A 24,017-nucleotide genomic window follows, 5' to 3' on the forward strand; every position below is an offset into this window, starting at 1 on the left:
GCGAGATGGAGGAAGTCCATCTCCGAGGAAGAGCAGCTTGAATGTATTAAGCTAGCATGAAACCAAAGGTCAGCGCAAATGTATCTTAATAGACTGTCTCGAATGGAGTGTGCCTCCCTTTCAGCGGCGCTTGCTATTGCTCCGCTCATTACCATAGCGATCCTAACGTGGCATGTTGATGCACCGTAAAGCTCACACTTTCAAACCCACCCCCCTTCCCCCCAAAAATCAGAGCTTTTGAACAAGGCCGGGCTTGATTAGACCTTTCTCCTTTTCTTTTCCCTCCTTCAAACCCATTTCCTCGCCTTTAGAAAAAGTCGCCATCAAATCCCAAAGGCCGTCTCTGATCAGGGCCCAGAAGAGAAACAAAAGTGAGCTGACGGACGGGCGGCGATTCAAGCGGCCCTCTTTCTCTTCCTGACATTCTTATCCATTCTGATTAGGGGGCTAGAACAAGGGCCCCCATTCGCGTGGGGTTCCCCCCTCTCTCTTGCCCCGGAAATTCGAGAAAAACGATGCCCTCGACGTCCATTACGGATACAAAAAAATGCAAATAAATAGATAGATTTCTTTTTTTGGTGAAAAGAAAAGAGACAAGGGAGGAGGGGGGGTCGCAAAAAATAAAGACTGAGACTGGAGGGGCGTGAAGGGCGGAGGGGGTTAAAAGAATCTGTTAGACGTAAATATTATGTCCTTCATGAAAAGACTGGACGGGCTCCAGACTTCGCTTTTCAGTCTTTTAAAGTATGACTTGTCTATTGCTTTAGAAATCTTAACTCACCATGAAGATTCACCGTTGCGGAGAAATACTTGCATTGTGAGAGTCTGCTTTGATGTCTAAGGCATAAGATGCGGGGCCTTTCAGCTGCCTCTGTCTAGATTACCTTGAGAGCAACGGGATAGACATCTGTAACAAGCAAATGAAAAATTAAAGGTGATTAGCCTACACATTTTTAAAAAAAACAACAACCCCAAAACGCTCGCTTCTGCAAAGAAAGAAATGAAGAAGAAAAGGAGCGAGGGGAGGGGTAGGTGCAGGGGAGGAGGGAGGACCGCTCTAGGCAAGGTGGAAACATCTTCTCCTCTGGAGATGGACCTCCATACCTTCTCAGATCCACGGGGTATCCTTCCTTAGTCCCGACCGGTAACTTCCCTCCCCCTCCCCCAAAGCCTCTTTCTAGGTTTTTTAAGCCGGGAGGGTGACGACGGCATGTTTCTTTATTTGCACATTCTTCCCGTTGACCAGGCGACCCATTCCACGTGTGGACTGGGGTAGTGCGAAAGATGAGTGGCGAAGGTCCTTTACCATGAAGCTATTCCAAACAGTAGAGACAGACAGACTGACGGGCTGATTGGCTGACGGTCGGACATCTTCGGGAATAAGGAAAGGACTAAACATCGCAGTCCTGGACTAGTCTTCCCAGAATCCTACTGACGTCAATACGACAAGGCCTACTTTCAGGAAACTATTTTTAGGGTTGCACTGTTAACAACGTCATTGTCGGAAATAAGTACCATTGAGTTTACACTGCCTAGGGAAAGTCTCCTTATACTTAAAGGTAAAGGCAGTCCCCTGTGCAAGCACCAGTCGTTTCCAACTCTGGGATGACGTCGCTTTTACAACGTTTTCACGGCAGACTTTTTACAGGGTGGTTTGCCATTGCCTTCCCCAGTCATCTACACTTTCCCCCCAGCAAGCTGGGTACTCATTTGACTGATCTCGGAAGGATGGAAGGCTGAGTCAACATCGAGCCGGCTATCTGAACCCAGCTTCCGCCGGGATCAAACTCAAGTCGTGAGCAGAGCTTAGGACTGCAGAACTGCACCTTTACCACTCTGCAACACGGGGCTCTTGCCTCCTTATACTTACTCTGGGGTAAACTTACACAGGAGAAAGACTCCTGAAAGTTCAGGGAAAGATCTGGATGGGAGGTGTGGTAGACAAATGTTCAGGGCAACCATTTCCGCCATTGGGTGACCCAAGGCATGGATGGGGAGGGGTGGTCCGCAACACTGCGTGGAAAGACTGTTTGGGAATCGGCCTCTATGGCTTTGAGAGAGAATCAGCTCCAGTCCTAAATGATGTAAACCGCCCTGAGACCTGCTTGCCGGGCAGGGCGGTTTAGAAAAAATGAATGAATGAATGAATGAATGAATGAATGAATGAATGGTCTGTAAGTAAGATCTATGGAAATATGTGCGATTTACTGAAAAAACAATGTTTTTAGGGTTTTGCGTGCACTAACCTATAAGTAAGCCCCATGGAATATCACTGTGGGACTTAATAAACATGCATAGGATTGGGCTCTACAATCCACTTGGGCTGTGTTAGGATCCCAATTGTTAATCAAGAATGCATTTCTTTCCCCCACCTCCCCCAGTGGGGCATCAAGCTGGGTCCATGAGAAGAATAGCTTTAAAGACATCTAGATGTGTTCGAGATTTGAAAACAATTTTATTTTTTGCTTTACAAAAAAGAAAAAAAGGGAAAAGAAGGGAAAAGAATTCTTATCCCGAAAGATTATTGTACATTACAAACGTTGTGCGTTTGAAAACGACCAGCACTCGGTTTACACGATGGGTTCAGAGCGAATCGACAAAGTCCTGAGTCCTTCTGGACAACCCCAACCACAATGACGTCACTCATAACACCCCCCCCCTTCCATCTAACATGGATCTCACCTTCCATCCACTAAGAAATCACAACTAGTCACAATTCAACAGAAGTAATATGGGAGAGAGGGAGGAGGCAGAAAGTCCAAAAGAATATGTTTTTGTATTTAAAGCCACTGCTCGTGTAAATTAAAATGTACCACAAATCATTAAGCCCCTCCCCCGGCTTGTTTTATTAGTAGGGAGAATAGGAGGGGGAGGGGAATTATACCAGAACAGAGATTCTGTTCAAAAACGCCAAGTGAACGGGTAAATTAATCAAAGTATTTAATGGATCGATTCGTTATTACAATTTCGGTAACAAATAATGTATTTATAGATACTTAGGTCCTTCTGTTTAAACACACACGCTCACACAGTCAAAAATATAAACATGAAAATGAAACAGAAAGGAAAAGAAAAGAAAACAAAAAGAAAGGAACGGAACAGTAGTGGGCTAATCAAAGAGTCCAGGAAAACACCATCACAAAGTACCAGCACCGACGGTCGCAGCCTGTACATCTAGAAATTCGTAGTAAAACACTTTGGTTGATTGATACGAAAAAGAGTGGGTTCAGTTCAGACCGAGGTCTCTGTAAACGTACAAGGAAGGGGATGATCCGAGGCGCCTGCCCTAGGAAGGAGGGGTAAAAATGAGGAGGGGGGGGAGAGGAGAGTTCCCGTCTCGTGTGCTTGACACCTTAATAAATACAAAATGGGGTGAGGGGGTGGGGGTTATTTTACAGTGTGTCTTCTCTTCTGTGGACTGTGCAGCATTTCTGATCGAAGGCGAGCGGGGGGAGGGAGAGGATGGAGGGAGCTGGCTTGCTCCCTGGGCCGTCGATTCCCCCGCCCCTCCCCGCCCCCAGGCCAGCCGACCAGTCCTCCGTCCGCCAAGGCTCCGCAGCACCCCGGAAAGGCCCCACGCAGTCTCGCTGGCGGGCGGCCCTCCTACCGTAACGCCTCTAGTAATTGGGCCGGGCCTCCCCGCAGTTCGTGTAGGCGGCCTCTCCCGGGCGAGGCGACGGAGAGTTACTGGGGGGCGTCGGGATGCCGCTGGCCCCTGAGCTCTGACACACGTACCATTCGCTCAGGTTGGCCGCGGCCTGCGTGGAGGAGGCGGCGGCAGCAGCGGCGGGCGGCTGGGGAGGCGGCGGGGGCGGAGGCTGCGGGGGGTCGCGGCCGCAGTCCGACGAGGGCGACACTAGCGAAGGGGTGGACGACTCGTAACCCGAGCTGGGCGGAGGGGACTTGCAGTGGACCTTCATGTGCTTCCGCAGGGAGCTGGGGTGCGTGTAGGATTTGTCGCAGCCTCGCACTTTGCAGTTGTAGGGCTTATCGCTGGTGTGCACGTGGGAATGCTTCTTCCGGTCGCTGCTGTTGGCGAAGCGCCTCTCACAGCCTTCGAACTCGCATTTGAAGGGCTTTTCGCCTGCGAAGAAAGGCAAGGCAGGGAAACGGGGTTACCGGCAGGGAAAGGCTGCAGGGGGAGTGGGGACTGTCTGAGGGTCAAAAGTTCAGGTCTGTAAACCCCCCCCTTTTCCGACTGGTACCCCAGTTTAGGACACCTTTCGCCTTACAGAACAGGACGCTCAGCGCCCAAGACGGCGAGGGTGTGACCCGGGTGTGGGAGTTTCTGAAAGGGCAAAGGAGCCGGTGAGCTTGCTTGCCAGGGGGCGTCTTCTTCACCCCTCCAAATGCCCTTCCTTCCTGGAGACCGAAAGAATTTGGATAGAAGGCCGAGGGTGGGGAGTTGGGGTCCCCAGCCAGGACCAAGCATTTCCCTGACCTGACCCACCCCTGAGTCAAGACTTGCTTGATTCGGCTTGTACTGGCTATTTCTCCCTTGTCGCAAATGCCACCCCCACCCCCGGCAATCTGCCGCGTTGTACTGACTGGCTGGCTGTAATACTCCGGATCCTAGCGATGGATTTTGGCCTGGTGGTGGTGCCACGATTCTCACATACGTCCGGCTATCTTTCGAATACTCTTTCCACGAGTTTCCCTGGCCCTTCAACGCAACACTAATTCCGCCTGCCTGTCTCTTCAGGCCTTGGTCTTCCCCACCCCCGCAAACAAGAGGTTAGGACGAGCTTTGAAGGAAATACTGCAAACCTGAAGAGGGGAAATGAATGAGCGAGGAGCCCAAGTCCTCCATGGCTGACGAATATGGCGCACACTCCGAGATACGAGACGTGATTTTTAGTGTGCTTTATTTCTGAAATACTTCTTATCATTCTCCAGGCGGAAGTAGTCATTCGTACCCTTTATTCCGGATATTCAGGAGGGTCTGAAGGAGCAAAACAAAGCTGGAGTCCGGCGGCACCTTTAAGACCAACAAAGTGTGCAGGCGCCCTTCCACAGATACATTGAAATGGAAGTTACCGGTCCATACATATAGGCAGAGGGTGAGCAGTAAATTGGTATACAAAATAATGAAGATGTTTAACAGATTCAAGGACCAAACAGGAATAACTGGCTTAGTTTATATGATTATCATTTGTTTGGGTAAAATTTGGGGGGGGGGGGCATAGTGAAGGAAATACTATGTCAGAGTTGGAGATTGATGGGCAGATATAGCCTTCGTTGTGGAATCCTGAGAGTAATTAACTGAGACCCTGCTATTAAACTCCATATGTCTCCTCTCAAGTACTGAGGAGACCTTACAGTATTCTAACCAATCTCACAGAAGGGCCATACATCCTCTTAATTTTATTTCTTATCTGCAATAGTAGATTAGAATAGTAGTTTGTAATGTAATTTAATGAATAGTAGAGTGTAATGTAATTTAGAATGGTAGATTGGAATGTATTTCTCTGGTCTGAGGACAGGGGAGACAACAACTCTGGTTGTGTAGAGTTGTAATCTCCCTGTCCCCAGACCAGAGAAATACAATTGCCCCACTTCAAAGAAGAAGATGCTGTAAGGTGCCTCCATACTTGAGAGAAGATGGATGGAGTATCGTAGCAGGATCTCAGTTAATTACTCTCAGCATTCCACAATGAAGGCTATATCTGCCCATCAATCTCCAACTTTGACATATTTATTTCCTTCACTATGTTTTCACAGAAATTAAACCCAGTCAATATAATCTAAGCTTGTTATTCCTGTTTGGTCCTTGAATATGATAAACATCTTCATTATGCTGTATGCTAATTGGCTGTCTATATATATGAACTAGTAACTTCCATTTCATTATCTCTGAGGAAGGGTGCCTGCACACGAAACCTTATATCCAGAATTAAACTTTCTTGCTCTTAAAGGTGCCACTGGACTCAAACTTCTTTCTTCGGTTTGTGTATGTTTTAGTATACGGAAAATAACAGAAAGACCTGGAGAAACATGTATACTGTCACGAGCTCCTTGGAGGAAGGACAAGGTACAAATGCCAGAATTACGATGGAGTATCTTTCCCTTGTTAACATCGGGCACCATTAAATAGCCTGATGTGTATTTCTGCCCGTGATAGCCATTCGTCTTATTAAATCCAGCTTTAATGGCTTTAAGGGGAACAAGACTAGGCCAAGCTTGCCTTTTCCCTATCAAACAGTAAGGAACAGAAAGGTACGCATTTGGCAGGGGAGCCACATAGACTAGGCGTATTGAGGTCAGTGGCAAGACACTTCCGGATTTGAATGGATCTGCATAGGGATCGCACTGGAAGGGGGTGGAGATTCAGGGAGAAGAAAACACGCTTTCCAGGAAAGCTACTCGAGAGGTGTTTGTGCCCTAGGTTCTGAAGGCAGGATTGAAGAGACTGTTAAAGCAATCCATGTGGAAGTCACGTGTTGTAAAGTCTCGATGGGCCACGGCTGTATTATTTTGAAAAATCAACCGAGAGAGCGATGCTCAGTATACAAAAGACGCCCAGAAAACTATATCCCACAGAAATGGACTGAGACGGGAATGCAAACCAATCTACTGTGTGTTTCTTAATAGCATTCTGAGGCCATATAGCTGGGTAAGTTCAGGGGTGTGTGTGTTGGGGGGGGGGGTGAGTGTGTCTGTGCGGCCTTGCTTAAACACGACTTCCAGATTTCCACTTCAATACAAAACTTACTCTCTCACTCTTTTTTTTTTTTAAGCGACTTAGGCCTTCATGACCTGCCCACTGAATATTCAAGGCCAAAAACACTTTTAACGAGAGAGAGGAGACTCCAGCCAGAGTCTCCTCTTTTTTAAACAGTGGGGACACACTGTCTATATGCCAGTTAAGGGACATTTGAAAAGTGGGCGGCTAATTGTGGGGGAGGGTCCATAAACGGCTGATGGAGCTGCAAAAGGTATGACTGCTTTCTCCCCCCCCCCAAAAAAAAACACACACACACACACAAACATCTGTCCCAGGCCCTGAGAAAGCAAGGTCCATGTTTTCTGTACACCAAAAGTGCCAGCCCTGACTCCCTGTGTACCTGCCGAAGAGGGTATGGACTCATTTGTATGGGGAAGGAGGGGGGAGCATAAGATCAACCGTGAATCTCGATGCCTCTTTAAGCATTTTAATTATAGTTCCTTGTAAAGACACAGTTTGACCTTCCGCTCCTCAGCTGAAATAACAAATCAAGGCGAGCGGTGTAGCACAAGGCAGCGGTAAGTTAGGAGGCCCTGGGGAACGCTGCCGTCAGAAAGCCAGCCATTGTGAGCTGCATTCAGGTAAGACTGGGCCTAATGCAGCTTCTCCTTTCTCCAGAAGGGGAAAGAAAAAAGGTTTAACTTCTTTTAACTCCTTTTTGCGAATGAATCGGGGCAAAGGAGAGGAGGGGAGGGGAGGGGGGGGCTGAGCACAAGGAAGGACATCTTCATTGTTGGGTTGCCAGGCCTTCTCCCAAGGCCTCAAGGTCTGGAGCTCGTGGAAGAGTTCTCAGCTAAAGGGAAGGATTTTCCTGAGTATAAGATGTATTGTTGCGGGGTGAGGGAGGCAGATACCTTTTAATACCGTTCTCTGGCACGTTTCATTTGCTGTAGACTAGGCCGGGTGACCTGAGAAGGGGGCGAGCAGCACGGCATCCACGCAGCCAGCACCACACGCCGCCCGAGGAGCCTGCACCGCCATTTTCTACCGACACTTGTAGCTCTCCGAGGACTCGCTATTGAGTCCAAGACATCCCCGTCCGGAGATTTTAGCATAATCCTCCCGACTTTGGGACTGGATTAAAGTCTTTGCAAAATTCTCGAGGGAGGGGGAGAGGAAAGGAGGAGGAAGGTTTCGCTCGCCCGGCCTAGAGCTATAAATTACACCTTAAAACAGACTTTCTCTGACTGCGGCCTAAGCGCAAGTTGGTCACTATTGTCCTCCCTGGCCGGCTCAAAGGGTAAGACCGCGCTTTTGCTTTCCCCCTTGCCATCTGGGTTAGGCCGTTAAGAATTAGCCTCCCCCCTCCCCCTTCTTCTCTCCCCACCCCCCTCCGGCTGAATTTCTCCAGAAAGCCCATTCCTTGCTCGCCCAGACTAAGGGAAACGCGACGTCATTCATATTTAAGGAGGCAATTATTTTCTCGTTTGAATCTAGAACGGTGCTCATGAATAATTTGTAGGCCGTTCTAATGCCGTTTCAGAAACATTTGGGTTTGAGGATCTGGGGAGGGGTGGCTCATAAAAAAAAAATGCTGCGCTGGAATGATTATTTTTTAAAGGGTGTCTACAGGATATTCCACGCCCATCCCCCCACTACTGGAAGAAAATTAATTAGCTGGGGAAAGTTCAAGGGGAAAGAATCCATAATGTCGGCTCGTCTGGATGATGGGCCAGCATCCTTCTCACGCATTCAGTCGGGTGCGCTGATGTAGGTCAAATGTACCAAGAAGAATCTGACCATTTTCTGCTTGGGAGACTTCAAAGGGGACGGCAGCGAAAGGGACAGTAAAAGTTTGTTTGCTTAAGCAAGGCGTTGCAATTAAGGGGACCAACCGGCCTCCTCGGCTGCTCGCCTCCCCGACACAAGGATGCCTCGGTGGGGGCGGGACGGAGACCCTGTGCTTGTTGTCCTTCTCGTGGCTATTAAATGCACTTCCGGAGACTGTACGTGTTCCCATGTATGCTTCGAAAAAGGAAATAAATAAACGAACCGGGGTCAAGGCTAAGACCAAGTCTGGGGTTTGGGGCCTTTTCCAACTGCAGGGCGCGAACCTTTCGTCGGGCTGTAAGCGGATCTCACAATAGGATTATGTCGTTTCCGTACCAGGATATAAGGCTGGAAGTGTGTGTGTGTGTGTGTGTTTGTGAGTGCTGAGCATGGGTGGGGAAAAGACTGCGCTCTGGAACGGATTTAAAGTTCCAAAAGGGCTTGTTTCTTATCTTTTGCCAAGACAGGGGAAAGGGAGGGGAGAGGGAGCAGCACAACAAATTACAAACTCTGGTTGCTAACCTCAGCCGTAGCGTACAACTTCACAGCCTGCTCCTGGAAGTGTGAAAACTTTCTAGGCGCAGCCTCATTCGTTATCGAGGCTTTTGTGGCCGGACGGGGTCAACCAGGGTTTCTGCGAGGTCTTTCCCTCCGAGTTCCCTGCCTTTCTGTGTTAACTAGGACTAACAAATGCTTTTGAACACCGGGTCCCTTCAGGATTCTGGCCAATGACCTTTGAAAATGCTCAGGCCAAAATGAATTCTTTCCCTCCCCTCCCTCGAGCTCCCAGACCTGCCTACCTTCCCTGGCTGCCAGAGACAGCGGAAGGAAAGGGCCTTGTGGAGCCAGCGGAGGACTTAGAACGAAACGCCGCGGAGTCCCTTTTTCTGAACAAAAAGACGAAACCGTTGCAGCTGTGCTTTTCTCACGAGAAGACAGCCGAAGTAGCAGCCCCAGAGGCGTCACTCAAAACTGTGCGGACAAGTTGCACTTTCTATCGTCCGCTCCTTATTTGTGAGTGTGCGCCAAAATTCCAGGGTTTCTGCCATCTCCAAGGGCTTTTAACTCTCCCTCCACCGCTAAATCGCTATCTAGTCTGTGAGAAAGACATTTCTGCAAACCAAGAGCAACAACTTAAAAACTCTCCTCTCCGGTAGTGTTACTACTAAAACCAGAACATGCCAATAAATCGCCGGTTGAGTAGACGGCTGAACAGAAAGGGATATTCAGAAAGGCTTCTCCATACTGACCTGTGTGCGTCCTTTTATGGATCTTGAGATTCTCGGAGCGCGCGAAGACTTTCCCACATCCCGGGAAAGGGCAAGGAAAAGGCTTCTCGCCGGTGTGGACTCGGATGTGGTTGACCAGTTTGTATTTGGCCTTGAAAGGCTTCCCTTCGCGGAGACACTCTTCCCAGAAGCAGATGTGGCTGGACTGCTCGGGCCCGCCGACGTGTTCCACCGTGACGTGAGTCACCAGTTCGTGCATGGTGGTAAAAGTTTTCGAGCATAATTTTTTGGGCGTCTGATCCAGTTCGATCCACTTGCAGATCAGCTCTTGCTTGATGGGTTGCCTCATGTAACGGAAGAAAGCCCCCGGGCCGTGATGGGGGGCCAAATTGACGTTCAGGTTCATGCCACCGTAGCCGTGGAAAGAAGAAGCGGCGAAAGGGTCTGTCCTGGAGGCTGGCACTGGAGTGAAAGGCTCAGACCTGGCGTACATTTCTCCAGGTAGCCCCAGTCTTATCTGTCCGTTTAGATGGCCACCTGGAGTTGCATGGGGAGGTTGCTCATGGTGGAGTCCAGTGAAAAGCGAGTGAGTCCCGGCTTCTGAGTGGTGGTGGTGGTGGTGGTGGTGGTGGTGGTGGGGAGCATGGTGTCCGGGGTAGCTACCTGTTGTTGAGACAAACATGCCGTGATGAGAACGCGTGGCAGCAGCAGATTGTGGGTATGGGAGCCCTGGCATGACGGGGGCCGTCAGATCTCTGCGCAGGAAAAAGTCCCTACCTGCGGGCAGTGCGTGGCTCGGGTGAGGGACGGCATAAGGGACTGCGGTGGGCTGCGTCGGGCCACAGGCGCCGGTCGGAATGGGCACCACCTCTGCCTGGCCTGCCCCGGGATGCTGGGGATGCGGCGGCGGAGGGGCAGGGCTGAGTTGAAGGGTCGCTGAGTGGGGATGAGGTGGGCAGTGGTGGGGATGGAGGTGGTGGTGGCGGTGGTGCCCCATGTGTTCGGACCGGAATGGGCTCAGCCCCAGGCGGGACTCCGCCGCCTGCTCCCCAGGGTGCGTGGGAACCATGGAGTGGGGATGCCCGGCGAAGCCTGTCATGCTCGGAGGGGAGTGGTGGGGATGATGGGGATGAGGAGGAGCCCCTGCCAAGCCTACTAATTTCTGCGTCGTCTTCGCTTTGGAGAGCGCCGCAGAGTCCATTACTGGGCTCCCCAAAAACCTCCCCGCTCACAGGCTTCGGCAATTGTAAAAAGTCACCTGACAGCAGGGAGGGGGGGACCGAGCGAGGGGGGAGCCAGAGAGGGGGGGAACTTTTCCCAAACTTCCCCCCTCCCTCCAAGATCCCCCCCCTTCTCTCTTGGTCTGGGCTATTTGCCTTTATTTTGGTTTTACTTCTTTCTCTCCCCTCTTTTTTCCCTCTCCTCCTCCCCCCCTGTCCTTTCCTTTTTCTTCTCTTCTCTTCTCTTCTCTTTCTTTCTTTTTTTTTTCCCTTTTGGCTTCCTCCTTTTTTAAATGCCTACGTGGAATCCCATACGCTTTGAGAAGCAGCAGCGGGACGCTGGGCGGCTGCTGAATAGAGTTTCATAGAGTCGGGCTCCAACCCAGAGAGCGAAACAATCAAGGCGGCCGCTGATTGGCCGAAGTCGCCTGACCGACGTCAGCGATGACAGGTCCCCGCTGAAGTCTGAAAAGGTTTAGGAAGGGGGGGGGAAGGGGCGGGGAGGGAGGAAGAGGAGGCGGGGAGATCTGCGCAGACGCAGCTCTGGACTCCAATCTCCCCCTCCTCCTTTGCCCCTCTTTCAAAGGATGTTTCCTCTTCCCCCTCCTCGTCTTGCTCTGCAACCCCCCGCCCCCCTGCCCTAACCCGGAGCCTGTCTGGGCTTTGCATGGACTTCCCGCATCCCTCCCCCCTCCCTGCAATCTGCCTTTAACTGACAGTTTTAAGGACGGCTAGGAAGTCTCCCTGGGCCAAGCCGAGGGGTCCGCCGAGGCGTTGGAGCGCTAATGAGAGGTTTCTGCTGCCCAAGGAGGAGCCTGGCCACGAGGAAGCCGGCGCAGGTAGCGCCCGGGAGCGCCGGCAAAGCCAGGCGGGCGGGCGAGAGGGGAGGGCTGCTGCTTTGCCCACCTCTCCGGCCACTTCCCAGCAGCGCCTTGGGCTAGGCCGGCGCATGTCCCGGCATGGCTCCTGGCTCTTGGGCCCAGGCTCGGCCCTCCCATCCTCCTTCCCCACTTAGGTGCCAGAGAAGCAGAGGCTCGAATGGCGAGCTCAGAGCGGTGCCTGCTCGGAGGGCCTGACTGGCCACCACCGACGAGCTCCTGGCATGGCTGCCCCAGCGCCCCCCCCCCAGCGCCAGTCCTGCCCCTTGCCCGCCTGCAACCACAAAGAGGGAGAAAGCGCGGGAGAAGGAGGGGAGGCAGCCGCCCCTCAGGAGGCCACGCAGGGATTCGGATCAAAACTTCCGCTTTTGCGGGATGGGGGCCGGCGGGGGGGGGGATGAGATTCGCCTGCCCAGGCCAATCTGCCGCAGGGATCCGTCAGGAAGGAGGGCCAGAGGAGGGAGATCGCTGGAGGGGGAAGGCAGCGTGGAGAGGGCCGCTCGCTCGTTCTCCTCTCTCCGCCTTCTCCCTGTCCCGCTCGTGAGTCAACTCGGCAACCCCGCGCCCCCGAGGACTTTCTCCCCGTGAGAAAAGCTCTCCTCAACCCCCGGGCCCTTCTTCGCCCTGCCCGCCGCCCTCGGGGGAAGCCCGCCGGTCTCTCCTCGGGAGCAGCCTTCTCCAATGGGGGGGGGGGGGCGGGTGAAGAAAGTTTTGTGAGTCCGAAGCCCGGGAGACGCCGCGGGAGGCTCCCGAAGAAGGATCCGCTCCTCCCGGTGGGCTCAGACAGATTCCACCTCCGGCGCCGCCGCCGTCGCCGCCACCCGGGCTGCCTTACCCGAGTCCAACCCCGCCATCCGTTTGACTGCCGATTATTTATAGCGCTCACAAATCTCCGGGGGCCCCGTCCCCGACAGAAAGGGCTACAATGAGGAAGGGACAGGCTTTGCATACAGACGTCGTCCTGGGAAGCGGAGCCGGCCGAAAGGAGGTCTTTAGATTTCTGACACTTGTTGGCGGCCCGAGAGAACCGGGCCTTTAGCAAACAACAACAAAAGCTCTGCCACATCCTCATTTCCCACGATCGCAGGATTTCTCTCCCGCTCTCTCCCCCTCCCCCTCTCCTTCCTGCTCGGCCTCGCACTTGTCATTAACTGCAGCATTAATCCCATCCGCATCTTCAGTGCAAGAACTTCCCAGCAGCTGAGAAGTTTGTTGACCTTTGTTTGGCAAGGAGGACTGAAAAGCATCTGAAAATCAGGTTGAGTCAACCGGAAGATCTCTCTCTATCTCGCTCACTCTGACAAGTAGACTGCTTTCATTTGGAGGAACCGGCAAAACTGAGGTCCATGAGCAACAACAGAACCGCTTGGATGACAGGCCTCGGGGTAAAACAAACGGGCTGAAAGCCTGGGATGTTCAGTATGAAAGTAAAGATTGGGGTTTTGCTTTTTCATACATGGGGAACCAGCCCCCCCGTCTCCCCCCCCCCATACCACATACACTGAAGTAACTCCTAAAGGCTAGCTGGTGAAGGTACTGAATGGAGCGGCTTTTCACATTTCAAGATGTTGCTATGAAAATCTAGCGCGCCAAACTCATGGAGGTAGAGGTTACTTTCTGAAGAATAAGTGTGCTTAAGTCGGCTTTTCGAAAATGCAATCAAGAAAGTACAGACCTGATGAAATCTACTACAGGACAAATAACTTCGAAGTTTTTTAAAGTATATATATTTTAAAGAGCGTGCTGAAAAGCGGAAGGGGTCTGGGGGAGAGTGTTGTTTAGGGGGAAAAATTGGGCATATGTCATAGCAAATTAGCTTGCACAATCCACAAGCTCTTTTAAAACGGGATCTCTGCCTCCCTTTGTCCCAGGTTAACGTGCTGGTAAGATTTGGAAGACTTACAGCGCGACCCAAAACCCTGCTTTAGGATGTCTTTGTCATTTCAGCCCCCTTGAGATAATGCTGGCCAGTGCTGGAGACGCCAGTGTTATCAAAGCCGCAATCCTAGCCAAACTTAACTTCCAAGAAACCGTGCACAGGACAGAAGGGGAATTCACTCGAATTTACTTCGGTTTCATTGGCTGGGTGGGTTGAGCTTGCGTTTCACCAGCGTGGAAAGTTTTCTTTCACATATTCAAGAACCGGAATTTGAGCCAAAGAGAATGTGAGGAAGAGAAATCCCCCCGGGAAACTGTAACCCAAATTTAAAACACAAGCCCAAACATTTCTTTTGCTATTCATGGCGAAGAGGAGATGTCAGACGCAGCACGCAATGACCCCTGTTCGTAGCATCCCAAAGAAGAAAGTACTTTTAGTCTTGAATGTCTTGGCAAACAACATTTGACTGCATTCTGAAAGCAGCCCTTGCGTTCAGTTTGTATCTTAAGGAGAATCATCCCGGAGAGAGAGCCCTGCAAACCTTATTAACGTTTCAGAAGTCATCTGATAGCTCAAATACATTTTATGATGGTTCCATTAATAAAATCACAGTTCAAGCCGCTGGTATCGCTCAATTTCATGTTTAAGAAGCAAAATAGGAAGCCGTTTGGCATTTTCTTTTTTTTAAAAATGAAACAGCTGTCTTTTCAGGACAGTTCTGTACCATGGGCTGGATTTAAGATGCCCAATAATTCTCTACGGGCCATTTAATTTCACTTACAGCCGAGGAGGAATTCTAGGAGTGGACGGATTCATCTCTTTGCCCACTGCCTCTCCAAGTTGGTAACAGAACAAAAGGCAAGTCTAGCCCTAATGCCTATTACCAAGCTAATGCAAGGTGCACATACTCTTTATGCCCGGAGGACCTGAGTATTCGCACCCGCAGTAATTAGCTAACCCTCCTTACATAACATGTTTACGTAGACAACTTAACCGCCCCCCCCGGCAGTTCCAAACAATCTTCTCTCGCCAGTATTTTTGCCCTAAGCCCCCCATTTCCCCCATCTTCCTCACCCCTGACCGCCTCCGAAGGAGATCACAAGACAGAAACAAACATTTAGGAAGCAGGACTCTGGGAAGCTGTTACTTACAAAGGTACCGAGAGAGGGTGCGCTCCAAATATAGCTGTCCTCCTCCTCCCGCCTTACCACCACTCCATCTCTACACACTTGACATCCTTCAATCCTGACAGTCCTCAGTCAAGGGAGAAAATATCTGGAACACTTTATCAATTTCCTTTTAAAAATAATAACCCACCATATATCAAACATATATGTCGCCAATCGCTTGGCTTAGGCCATTCTAAAATATTGGCATGGCTTCTTGTCAAACGCTAATGGCTTTATCCGCTCTTACTTAAAACCCTGAGGTTCCTCACAGGGGTTTCCCCCCTCCCCCCCCCTTTCCTCGCATGAATCCAATGGAAAAGAAATGGCCCATGGTGTCTCTCTCATTATATTAGGTGAAGTTAGTACTCTCACTCCTAGCATTTGTTGTGTACCTTGGGAGACATATCTGCCCTCTGTGTGTGTGTGTGTGTGTGTGTGTGTGTGTGTGTGACGAGAGGAGAGAAAGCCGGAGAGGGAGGGTGGTAGGGGTGGCGGATGGAGTTGTACACATGACCAGAAGGCGGAGAAAACAGCGAGGAGGAGGACCTGGAGAAAGTTTGTACCCTTCTCGAGGAGAATGTTTGGGGCACTGTTTTTACCTGTCCGGTGAGCGCTTTCTGTCCAACTCACCCCCACCTCCTAGATCTCGGCACCCCCCCCCCCCCTCAATCTTGTTTGTTCTGCCGCTTCTCTTCGCGGTGAATAGACTACCGCGAGGGCAGGACTGCCTCTCAGCTCGGCGCGTAAACAAACCTGGAGGGCAGGGAGGCGACGGTCATATATTTGAAAACTGTCACGGCCCTCACGGAGGGATTCCGCTTGTAAGATAAATATCGGCGCGGAGGCACTTGCTGACAAGGCGAAGGGCCCTTTCCAAGAATAACGCGCCCATCAGCCGGCAGCGGAATTCCAACTTCCCCAAGGCGACTTCGGCAGGCGGATCTTCCTTGGCGTCTTCGCTCCAGTGGGCACGGAGCGATCCCCGTCTCTTGCCGAGGGTCGCAGCCTCAGAAGGCGAGGCGACGCGATGGCCTGTAACTGGGTTGGCCCTGCCAGGTAGCCCCGAAGGTCCCTCGAGCTTCACCGAGGGGGTTTCTTTTCGCTGGCCTCGCTGAGGCTGCCTCGTTCCCCAAAGACCCTGCAATCCAGGCCCCTCGCTCTTCTTTCCCCGAGAACACCGCGAAGGGCCCCGCAGGACAGGGCAGTCCGCCGGCTGCACCCCACGGAGCTCTCTCGACAGGCCTCAACGCCTCTGCGTCGGCTTAACCGAGTGGGGCGAATCTGAATAGCCAGTGACGCTCCTCACTCTAGCTAGGCCGCTGCCTTCAGGGAATCCACACGCTCGACCTGTCAGAAATGTAGGGAGAGAGAGAGAGACAGAGAGACAGAGACAGGTTTCATGAAGGACAAGGCCAGGTAACCCAAAAGAAGCGCAACTTCAAAGAAGGGCCGCCAAGCTGAGCGGCTGCCGGTGGTGTGGGCACTCTTCCCTTTCTGGTTTGCCTCTATCCTGGAACGTGCGCTCTGTCCCTTTGACTCCGGCGGCAACCAACAGCGTCATCCTAAGCAGGTCTCCTTAGACTCCTACTCAGGTCTGTTGAAGAGAGCTTACTCCAGGGAAAGCGCACTGAATGTCAAAGGATCACACTGAATGTCAAAGTGGCCCCAGGGTCTCAGCCTTCTGTTACTTTGTGCTATCTTCGCCCGAAAACTGGGCGGTTTCAGATGCTGGAAGACTCGGTCTAGTCTTAATTCCTTCCATTGGTTCGGGGATTGGATTTTCACAGCAACAGATACATGCCATTTATTCGCAAATGCCAAACTGCTGTGTTTCCCAAATACCATCTTTTACCTGCTGCTTCGAGTGACGGCAAATCTTCCCTTCTGCAGATCTAAAGTTTATATAATAAAAACTGAGATTCTCCTGTCGCTGTTTTCTACACTGTAGTTTTCCAGGTTTATCTTGATGTTCTCCACGGCACTTAGTCAGCCCTTACCTTTGAAGGCTTCCCTTGTGGATGCTCCCACGTGGGTGTGATACTAGACAATGGCGGAGGCTTCATTTTCAACCGCTATTGCCCGGTGGATCCACTCTATTATACTAAAGAAGGGGGTATTTTTTTTTAAAATAAAACTTTCTCAGGCCAAGCAATCATCTGGCCTTCCCAGCCGCAGGTATTTCCTTCCCTTTCCTCTCTTCTCTTTCCACAGCGTTGATTCGGCTGTATCTCTTCGCAGAATCTGACCTTTCATTTTCAGTTAAAGCAACCCAACTCTCCGGGCGATTCAGAGCCGCAGAAACTTTCCCCCGGCTTTCTGTCCGCCTCGCTGACGGGTCATTGAATCAGTGTAGGGAAGCGCTGACCTTCTTCAAGAAGGTCGCCACTGATTATGAAGAAGGAAGGTTTGATGAAGAATTTTCCTGCCACCCCCGTCCATCCCTCCCCCATCGCCTCAAAAAACAACGTTTCAAGGTCCAGTTCTGAAATGCGAACTCAACGTGGTCACGTTGGAAATAGGGGAAAGCGACAGTCCCATAAGAAGCTGCTTTAAGCTCCAAGATGTGGTTTCAAGGCTCTGTGGTGCCTATGATTTTCAACGAAAACACGAACCAAATTATCTGGAGGATTAACTGAATTGTTGACGGGCTGTAAGAGCATAATGCAGGGGAAAATCCGTGTTCCTGATCACTCACTGAGCCTTTACGCAATTCGCAGATTGGCGTGGGGGGCAAAGGAAAGCTGGGATCGCAGGGACTTGATAGCTTGATACATGAGGAAGAACCATATGGGAAGGACTCTCACCAAGCCGACCTAGAATGTTAGCAAGGTAATATCAAGATTGAAAGAAAAGTCAGAATGTTCACTCTTAGTAAGATGTTGGGTCAGAGAAATCTTTCATTAATGAAAGAGGCTGGAAACTCCGCATCCTTCCATCTTTCACCTTGCCTCTTTTGACAAAAACCAGAAAGGCCAGGAAATGTTGTACCTAAGTGGAGGAAGGAACAGAAGGAAGACGAACCGGGTTGCAGTCAAAGGGGGATGCTAGTTTTGAAGGAAGGGTCCTCTCCAGCCAGTTTTCAGACCTGAAGTGCCCAAAGATCAACCCAATCAAATGCTTATTTCAAATAGAATTCTTAATCCACTGTCTCCAGATTAAGGTATTCCTGTCAGATAAGATGTCAATCAATGCCAGTTTGAGTCCGCGCCCGGTGGAAGCTGGGTAGCGGCCACGTTGGAAAGGGCTGGTATATCGGGCATAGATGATAAGTATCCTGCAGACCCTCACCGCCAAGATCAAAGGGTCTTTTTTTAAATAGGATCCAATACGTGTCAAACCTCATTCCAATCAAATCCTCCGTAAATGAATGCAAGATGAATATGTCATAGAATAATGTGACGGTGCGATCAGAGAGGGTCAGGGGGGCGGTTGTTTCAATCAGAGCCTCGTCAAATATTAATCCTAGAACCTCCAAATGAATAGACAGGGAGTGAGATTAAGCAGTTGTTGCTGAGACCTTGGGTGGCTGATCTGTGTTTGTGCAAGCAACTTAAACACTTAAGGCGGAAACAAAAGTGATATGTCTCTGAACATATACACATATTTTTTAAAAGTCATATTTTAACTTACTTGACTGTTCCGAGGGGGCTCTGTAAAGCCGTTTTCTTTTCCTCATTACAAGGGGCAAACTTGTGCCTTATTTCCTGACCCGGTTCCTGTTCAGAAAAAAAAAGGGGGGGTGGCGGGTTAAGAAAAATAGTCTCGTTTATATGCAAGTGATAAAGAATTGGAGAGCGGCGTGAAATCTTTTCCCTCCACTTAGAAGAAAAGCCTCGCATCGCTTTGGGGACACGGTCTTTGTGTCTCCCAAAGATGGCAAGTTATCGAGAATGGGACGGGACAGACCGAAGAGGGCATGCAAGGAAATAAATAAATATATTCCTCCCCCCCCCCCCCCAGGTTGGCGCACATTGTGCAGGGCAACCCTAGCCTTGATTGAAGTAAGGGCAGAAGTAGATTCTCCCCCTCCAAACTCCACACACACATACACTTTTGCTTTGATCAGACACACACCTACTGGCAAAGAACTGAGGAGTTACTACTGACTTGACGGCATTTTTGTAGACCTTCCAGAGCTGATATTACACTTGGCCGCCTTGGCTAGACGGCTCCAACCCCACATGACTCTCTCAAGGTTGAAATCCAGTGGTATCGCGGTGGATTGAACCGGTGTTGAAAGTCGACGCTTTGCTGCCTCCGCTTCCAAAGGAGAGTCTCAGAACACTTTTCAAACAAACTTGAGAGGGGCCTTTAAAACTCCCCAAACCCAAATCCTAGTGTTAATGCCATCTGTGAATAGAATGTATATATGCAACAGTCCTCCTCCGTAGCTACAGCAATAAAAATGCGCAGAATTTCTGATTTGTCGTCCCCCCCCCCCCCTCCAAGATGTATGTGCCCGAGAGGAGAGGGGTTTGTGGAGATTCTACAGGAACCATGCAAAAATCGTATAGGTCGTTGAAATCATATGGTGGCATTAAAATGCGAAATGTGATCTATTTCTAATTCAAAAATGCGTTGCTTATGACAGACGAGGCAATCACCGAGGTAGGGAAGGGCTTGGTGGAAAGATTCCCAATTTGAAAGTGTTAAATTCTCGGGCTGCTAAACATTCGGGTTCTAGGCAGGCTTTGTATCTTTTTCGTAAAGACAAGTTGACTTTTAGGACGGGACAAAAAGCAAACTAAATAAATAAAAAAAGCAGGTCAAGTTGACTCAAAGAGAGTTTAAACTTGTCCGAGTATCAGATGAAACTGAGGCATACAATCAGAGCAGGGAGGATGTTCCAGTGCGAGCTGAAAGGAGGGAAAGCACATTTTGCAAACAACGTTCTGCATCAAAGGGAAGGAGAGAGGCTATTTTAAGATGCTTCAATCCCTAAATGCAAACCTAGGAGAGATGCTCTCTTCTTACTGATTAACCCTTGTCTTCTCCCAATTCGAGTTTAAAACACACTTCCCCTAAAACAAACGACCTTCGAGTGGACTTAAAATGAAAGCCTGGCATAAGTCACTTCCGCCACTTGAAGTGCCTATGCTTTGTTTCTTTTAAAAAGTTAATACATATATGATCAGATTTTTTTTTATATTGAACTTCGGGGATGAGATAGAATAAACCCTTGGCGAGTGTGTATACGCGCGCGTGTGTGTACATCCAGATAACGCTTGACCTTGATACAGCTTTGGCAGTATGCAGCACATTGCTGGTAAGGAGACCCCCATGCGGAACCCCCTTCCAATAAACTTGTAGATCAACTATTTCAGACTCAGCTGAATTTCTGAGTGATCAGGCCAAACAGGGAGGGATCTTCTCCTCCTGAGGAGCTTATTCTGGCTTCCCAACAGATTTGGTCTGTTGGAAAAGCTCCTGTAAAATTTCATGTCTTCTTTAGCAAGCATAAATAATGCCTACAAAGAATTCGCTTTTTAGATAATGAATACGCAGGAGTCAAGGTGGTCCTTTTCTGCCTCTTTGCTAGGAGAGAAAGAAGACCGGATTGGGCCAGGCCTGTCTTTCAAGGTCCTGAAAACTCATTGCTGGAAGATTCTGAGCAGCTGTTTTCTCCCAAGGAGATAAGGAAATCAGGTAGGGCTAGTCCTTTGAAACGGAAGGGCAAACCAATGTTTCTCTTCCCCACCCCTCCCCAAGTTACACACTCGAGTCATTGTGCCGGATACTGTGGGCCTGGCACATGTTCTCGGTCGCAGGTCAGAGGTCAACGCCCAGGGTGTTTCCAAAGCCGGCCACTTCAAGAGCTCGAGCCTTCAGCACTTATCCAAACTGATTAACTACATGATCAACAGTGGCCACGGAAATGAAGCAGGCTCACCTCTCTCGCCACTGGGAGCAATGGGCAGAGCCCAAGGGAGACCGGTTGCCAGTCTCTCTCTCTCTCTCTCTCTGTGCGTGTGTGTGCATAAGAGAGAGAGAGAGAAGCTCACTTTAGGGCAACCCTTGCAGGTTCGATAAAATTTGAATGACCCAAAGCTCTGTACCGCCTCTGCCCAAAAAAGAAAGAGAGAGAGAGAGAGAGGCAGGCAGGCAGACAGGCAGGCTAGGGATTTGGAAGGGATGGTGGCGTCATTTTGAGCAGTGAAATAGAGCAGGTTCGTAGACTCGATTGAGTCAAAGGAACCGAGGGGGGGGGGGGCTTGAAGCCTGGGCTTAAGAAAAGCTCTCGATCGAGATGGGGGTGGAGGGTTCCATTGTGAAAAGCTACAAAGTCTTGGCCACTAGACCTTTACCCGCAGACGGTGTTAACTCCTTCGTTACTGCCCCGGGCAGAGAGAGCGAGAGAGAAGTAGCGAAAGCAGGAATCTGGTGCAGAATTCTGGAGGGAAAAGACTTTAGCCTGACCGGTCGCTGCTTGCCATTAATCTCAACCCCAGGACAAAACTAGGTGGGGTGGAGGGGGGCGGCGGAGAAAGATAGCTTTTGCTGAATTGCACCAGGGAACAATTCCGAAGCACTGCCGTTTAGGATGCGACACCCCCCCCCCAACCCCTGGCTTCCCGCTTTTTAGGGGCCCGCAGCCTCTTCTCGCTTTTGGTTTCTCCGCCTGCCCTCCAAAGGCGGGCCGGCCTTCCTTGGAGATCCAAAGCGGGAAAACACGAGGACTTCCCAAGCTGTTCTGCTCTGGCCCGGAGGACCTTCGAGTCGGGGCGAGGAAACTCTGCGCCTTGGGGCTGCTGCGGGCGCCTGAGCTGCGTCTCTCCTGGAGGAATGGGCGCTGCCAAGTCCTCCCCCACGCGTCCGAGAAGGTGCCAAGGCACTTCCGCAAGGTGGGGCGAGGCTGCTGAGGTTTCTCCCTGCACATGCCAAGCCCCCTGGAGGTGAGAGGCTGCTCCGCCGCCGCTCGGCCTGCCTTGGGCCGAAGGGAAGCCGCTCTTCCCCCCCCTCCCTCCACCCGTCCTACCCCTGCCCCCCGCCTCAGTCACTTACCCCAGGCCACCTGTTGCAGCAGAGGTCCCCTCATTTCTGCCTAGCATGACAGAAGAACCGACCGGAAAAAAAGAAGACGAGGAAAGGGGGGAGGGAGAAGAGGAGAGGTTGGGGGTCTGGGGTGGGCAGTGGATGGATCAAACGAAACCAAAAGACCTCTTTAGCGACTCCATCGAGGCGGTCATCCTTCATTTCTTCTTTTCCCTGCTTTGTAGGAGCAGTTGGGGAATATATGATGAAGCAGAAAGGAACCGCCAGGATGATATTTTAATGGCTTATATGTCACGTTGGTGCGTGTGACTTTGAACTGGAGCCGCGTTCGTTTCCTGCAGAGAGCACGCCGCAAATCCCACTTGATAACTTCTACAACCCACAACACTTGCACACACACACGCACATACGTAGGCAACACAAGCAGCGAGACTTATATTCGACCGTCCTCCTTAAATCTCCCAGACTATGCATTCCACGATTTCAGAGGTCTTCGAGAGAGGAGGGAAGGGCTGTGTATTTTGGAGAGACCCATGGACTAGCTTTTGGCAACCTCCATGGGTCTTTGTAGGTTTCTCTGAGACACAACGATGTCCCATCTCTCTCTCTCTCTAGCTCAAAAGTAAGCTCGCCTCTCTGGCAACGTGCAAGCTCAGATGCATTTCTTATCCAGAGGCGATTCTTCCTGACCTGTTGCATTACGGCTTTGCATCTTAAAAATTTCTGCGTGTCTTTCCCCACCACCACCTCTCCCAGCTCCGGGTTCGTGGTAAGCAACTAAGCCGCTAAGATGTGTGCTCAGTGCCCCCCAACCCCGCGTTGTTATCTCTTGAATTTGCGGGCAGATCTGCACTGCCGCGTTGCACTGATGGAAGGACCCCAAAAAGGATCAGACCCGGGCGCCAGGTTGCCAGTCCCTCTAATTCCTTAAAGTGAACAACTTTGGAGTATGCAATATTATTTCTGGCAGCATCTTTACCAAGAGGATTGTTTCCTAACCCCTTTAATCAAGCAACAAGAGCAATCAGGGTTTGGGGGTGATGATGGAGACGGGTGGGGCAGTAAGAAATCACTTATAGTCTGGACAAAAGTTCAAACCCCGAAGAATTCTGAGCTGGTTAGCTTTTCTATCTCTACTTTTTTTTGGGGGGGGGGAGTAGTAGTTTGGCCCCACTTCTCGAGACTAGGGAACAAGTGAATGGGTCAGATTTAAAAACCTATATTTTCAGTAAAACGCCACCTCGTTTCCTTTCCTCCCCTCAGCACCCGGGCATCATTGGGAAACCCTGTTCGAATGTTGCTTTGCTTAATTGATTTGAGTCACAAAGATTTCGCCTTTTACGCACGGTCATTCTACATCTCGACAATCATTTTAATATATAGTCAATGGCTCTTTGTAGCGGGGACAAAGGAGAGCTATCCGCAGTTTTTCAATAGACTTGAGTTGGGGAAAGGCAGGTTAATCGAGGGGTTGCATCTAGAAAACAAGCAAGTGTTGTATGTTTGCACTGAATCCAAATGTCTGCATTTTCCTAACTAAATCAAAGGGAGTGTTATTTCTTTTTCTGCTCACTCATCTGAAGGTAAGTAAATTTTCTCTGGCGATCACAAGCCTGGTCAGGCAACAAAGGCGCCGCCTGCTTTTTCCAACGTCCTGGAGTGGCAAGTTGAGGAATTTCAATAAATGTGACAAGGGTGACTGATTTGTGAACTAGAAAAGGGTTGAGCGCCCGAAAATTTATATTGCTTCTATCTAGCGAGGATTTCAAATACATTCTCAAACCCCAGGATCTGAGAGGTCCATGCAGCCGAGAAAGAGACAAAAGCAACTTTAGGGAAATTTACAGGGTATTATTTTTCTACCTGAATTAAAGAGATCGCATAAAAAAAGGGGGGGGGAGGAATAAGAAACAAAGTGAGGGCGGAGAGAGAGACAACATCAACAGGACACACAAAAAAGGAGAAAGTTAAGCGCTCTCACCCACCTGCCTTTTGATGGGTGCTAGAATTTTTTTCAGGAAAAAAAATGGGAAAGAGAGAAAGAGAGAGATGGACGGTTACAGTCGCTTTCCCACAGAAATCACGCCTGTTGTTTGAAAGCGAGGCTCTAATGGAAGCCGCCTGTGCGTTTTGGAGAGCCTCGGCCAGAGGGAAG

General features: G+C 50.4%; 1 protein-coding gene across 2 annotated transcripts; it reads right to left on the reverse strand.

The window, feature by feature from the left end:
• Positions 1 to 624: 624 nt before the first annotated feature.
• On the reverse strand, positions 625 to 22,262 carry ZIC4 (Zic family member 4). 2 transcript variants are annotated; one of them, XM_060242317.1, is made up of 4 exons: positions 21,872 to 22,262; positions 18,500 to 18,585; positions 9,745 to 10,386; positions 3,614 to 4,084 (listed from the first exon to the last, which is right to left on the reverse strand). In XM_060242317.1, the coding sequence occupies exons 2-4, from the start codon at positions 18,543 to 18,545 to the stop codon at positions 3,618 to 3,620; spliced, it is 1,155 nt and encodes a 384-aa protein (XP_060098300.1). In that variant the 5' UTR covers positions 18,546 to 18,585; positions 21,872 to 22,262; the 3' UTR covers positions 3,614 to 3,617. The 2 variants fall into 2 exon arrangements, with proteins under 2 accessions (XP_060098301.1, XP_060098300.1); XM_060242318.1 differs by lacking the exons at positions 18,500 to 18,585; positions 21,872 to 22,262 and adding an exon at positions 625 to 907 and having other exon boundaries at positions 3,736 to 4,084; positions 9,745 to 10,588.
• Positions 22,263 to 24,017: the final 1,755 nt, after the last annotated feature.

This window comes from Heteronotia binoei, chromosome 6, assembly GCF_032191835.1.
Source record: "Heteronotia binoei isolate CCM8104 ecotype False Entrance Well chromosome 6, APGP_CSIRO_Hbin_v1, whole genome shotgun sequence".
NCBI lineage: Eukaryota > Metazoa > Chordata > Lepidosauria > Squamata > Gekkonidae > Heteronotia > Heteronotia binoei.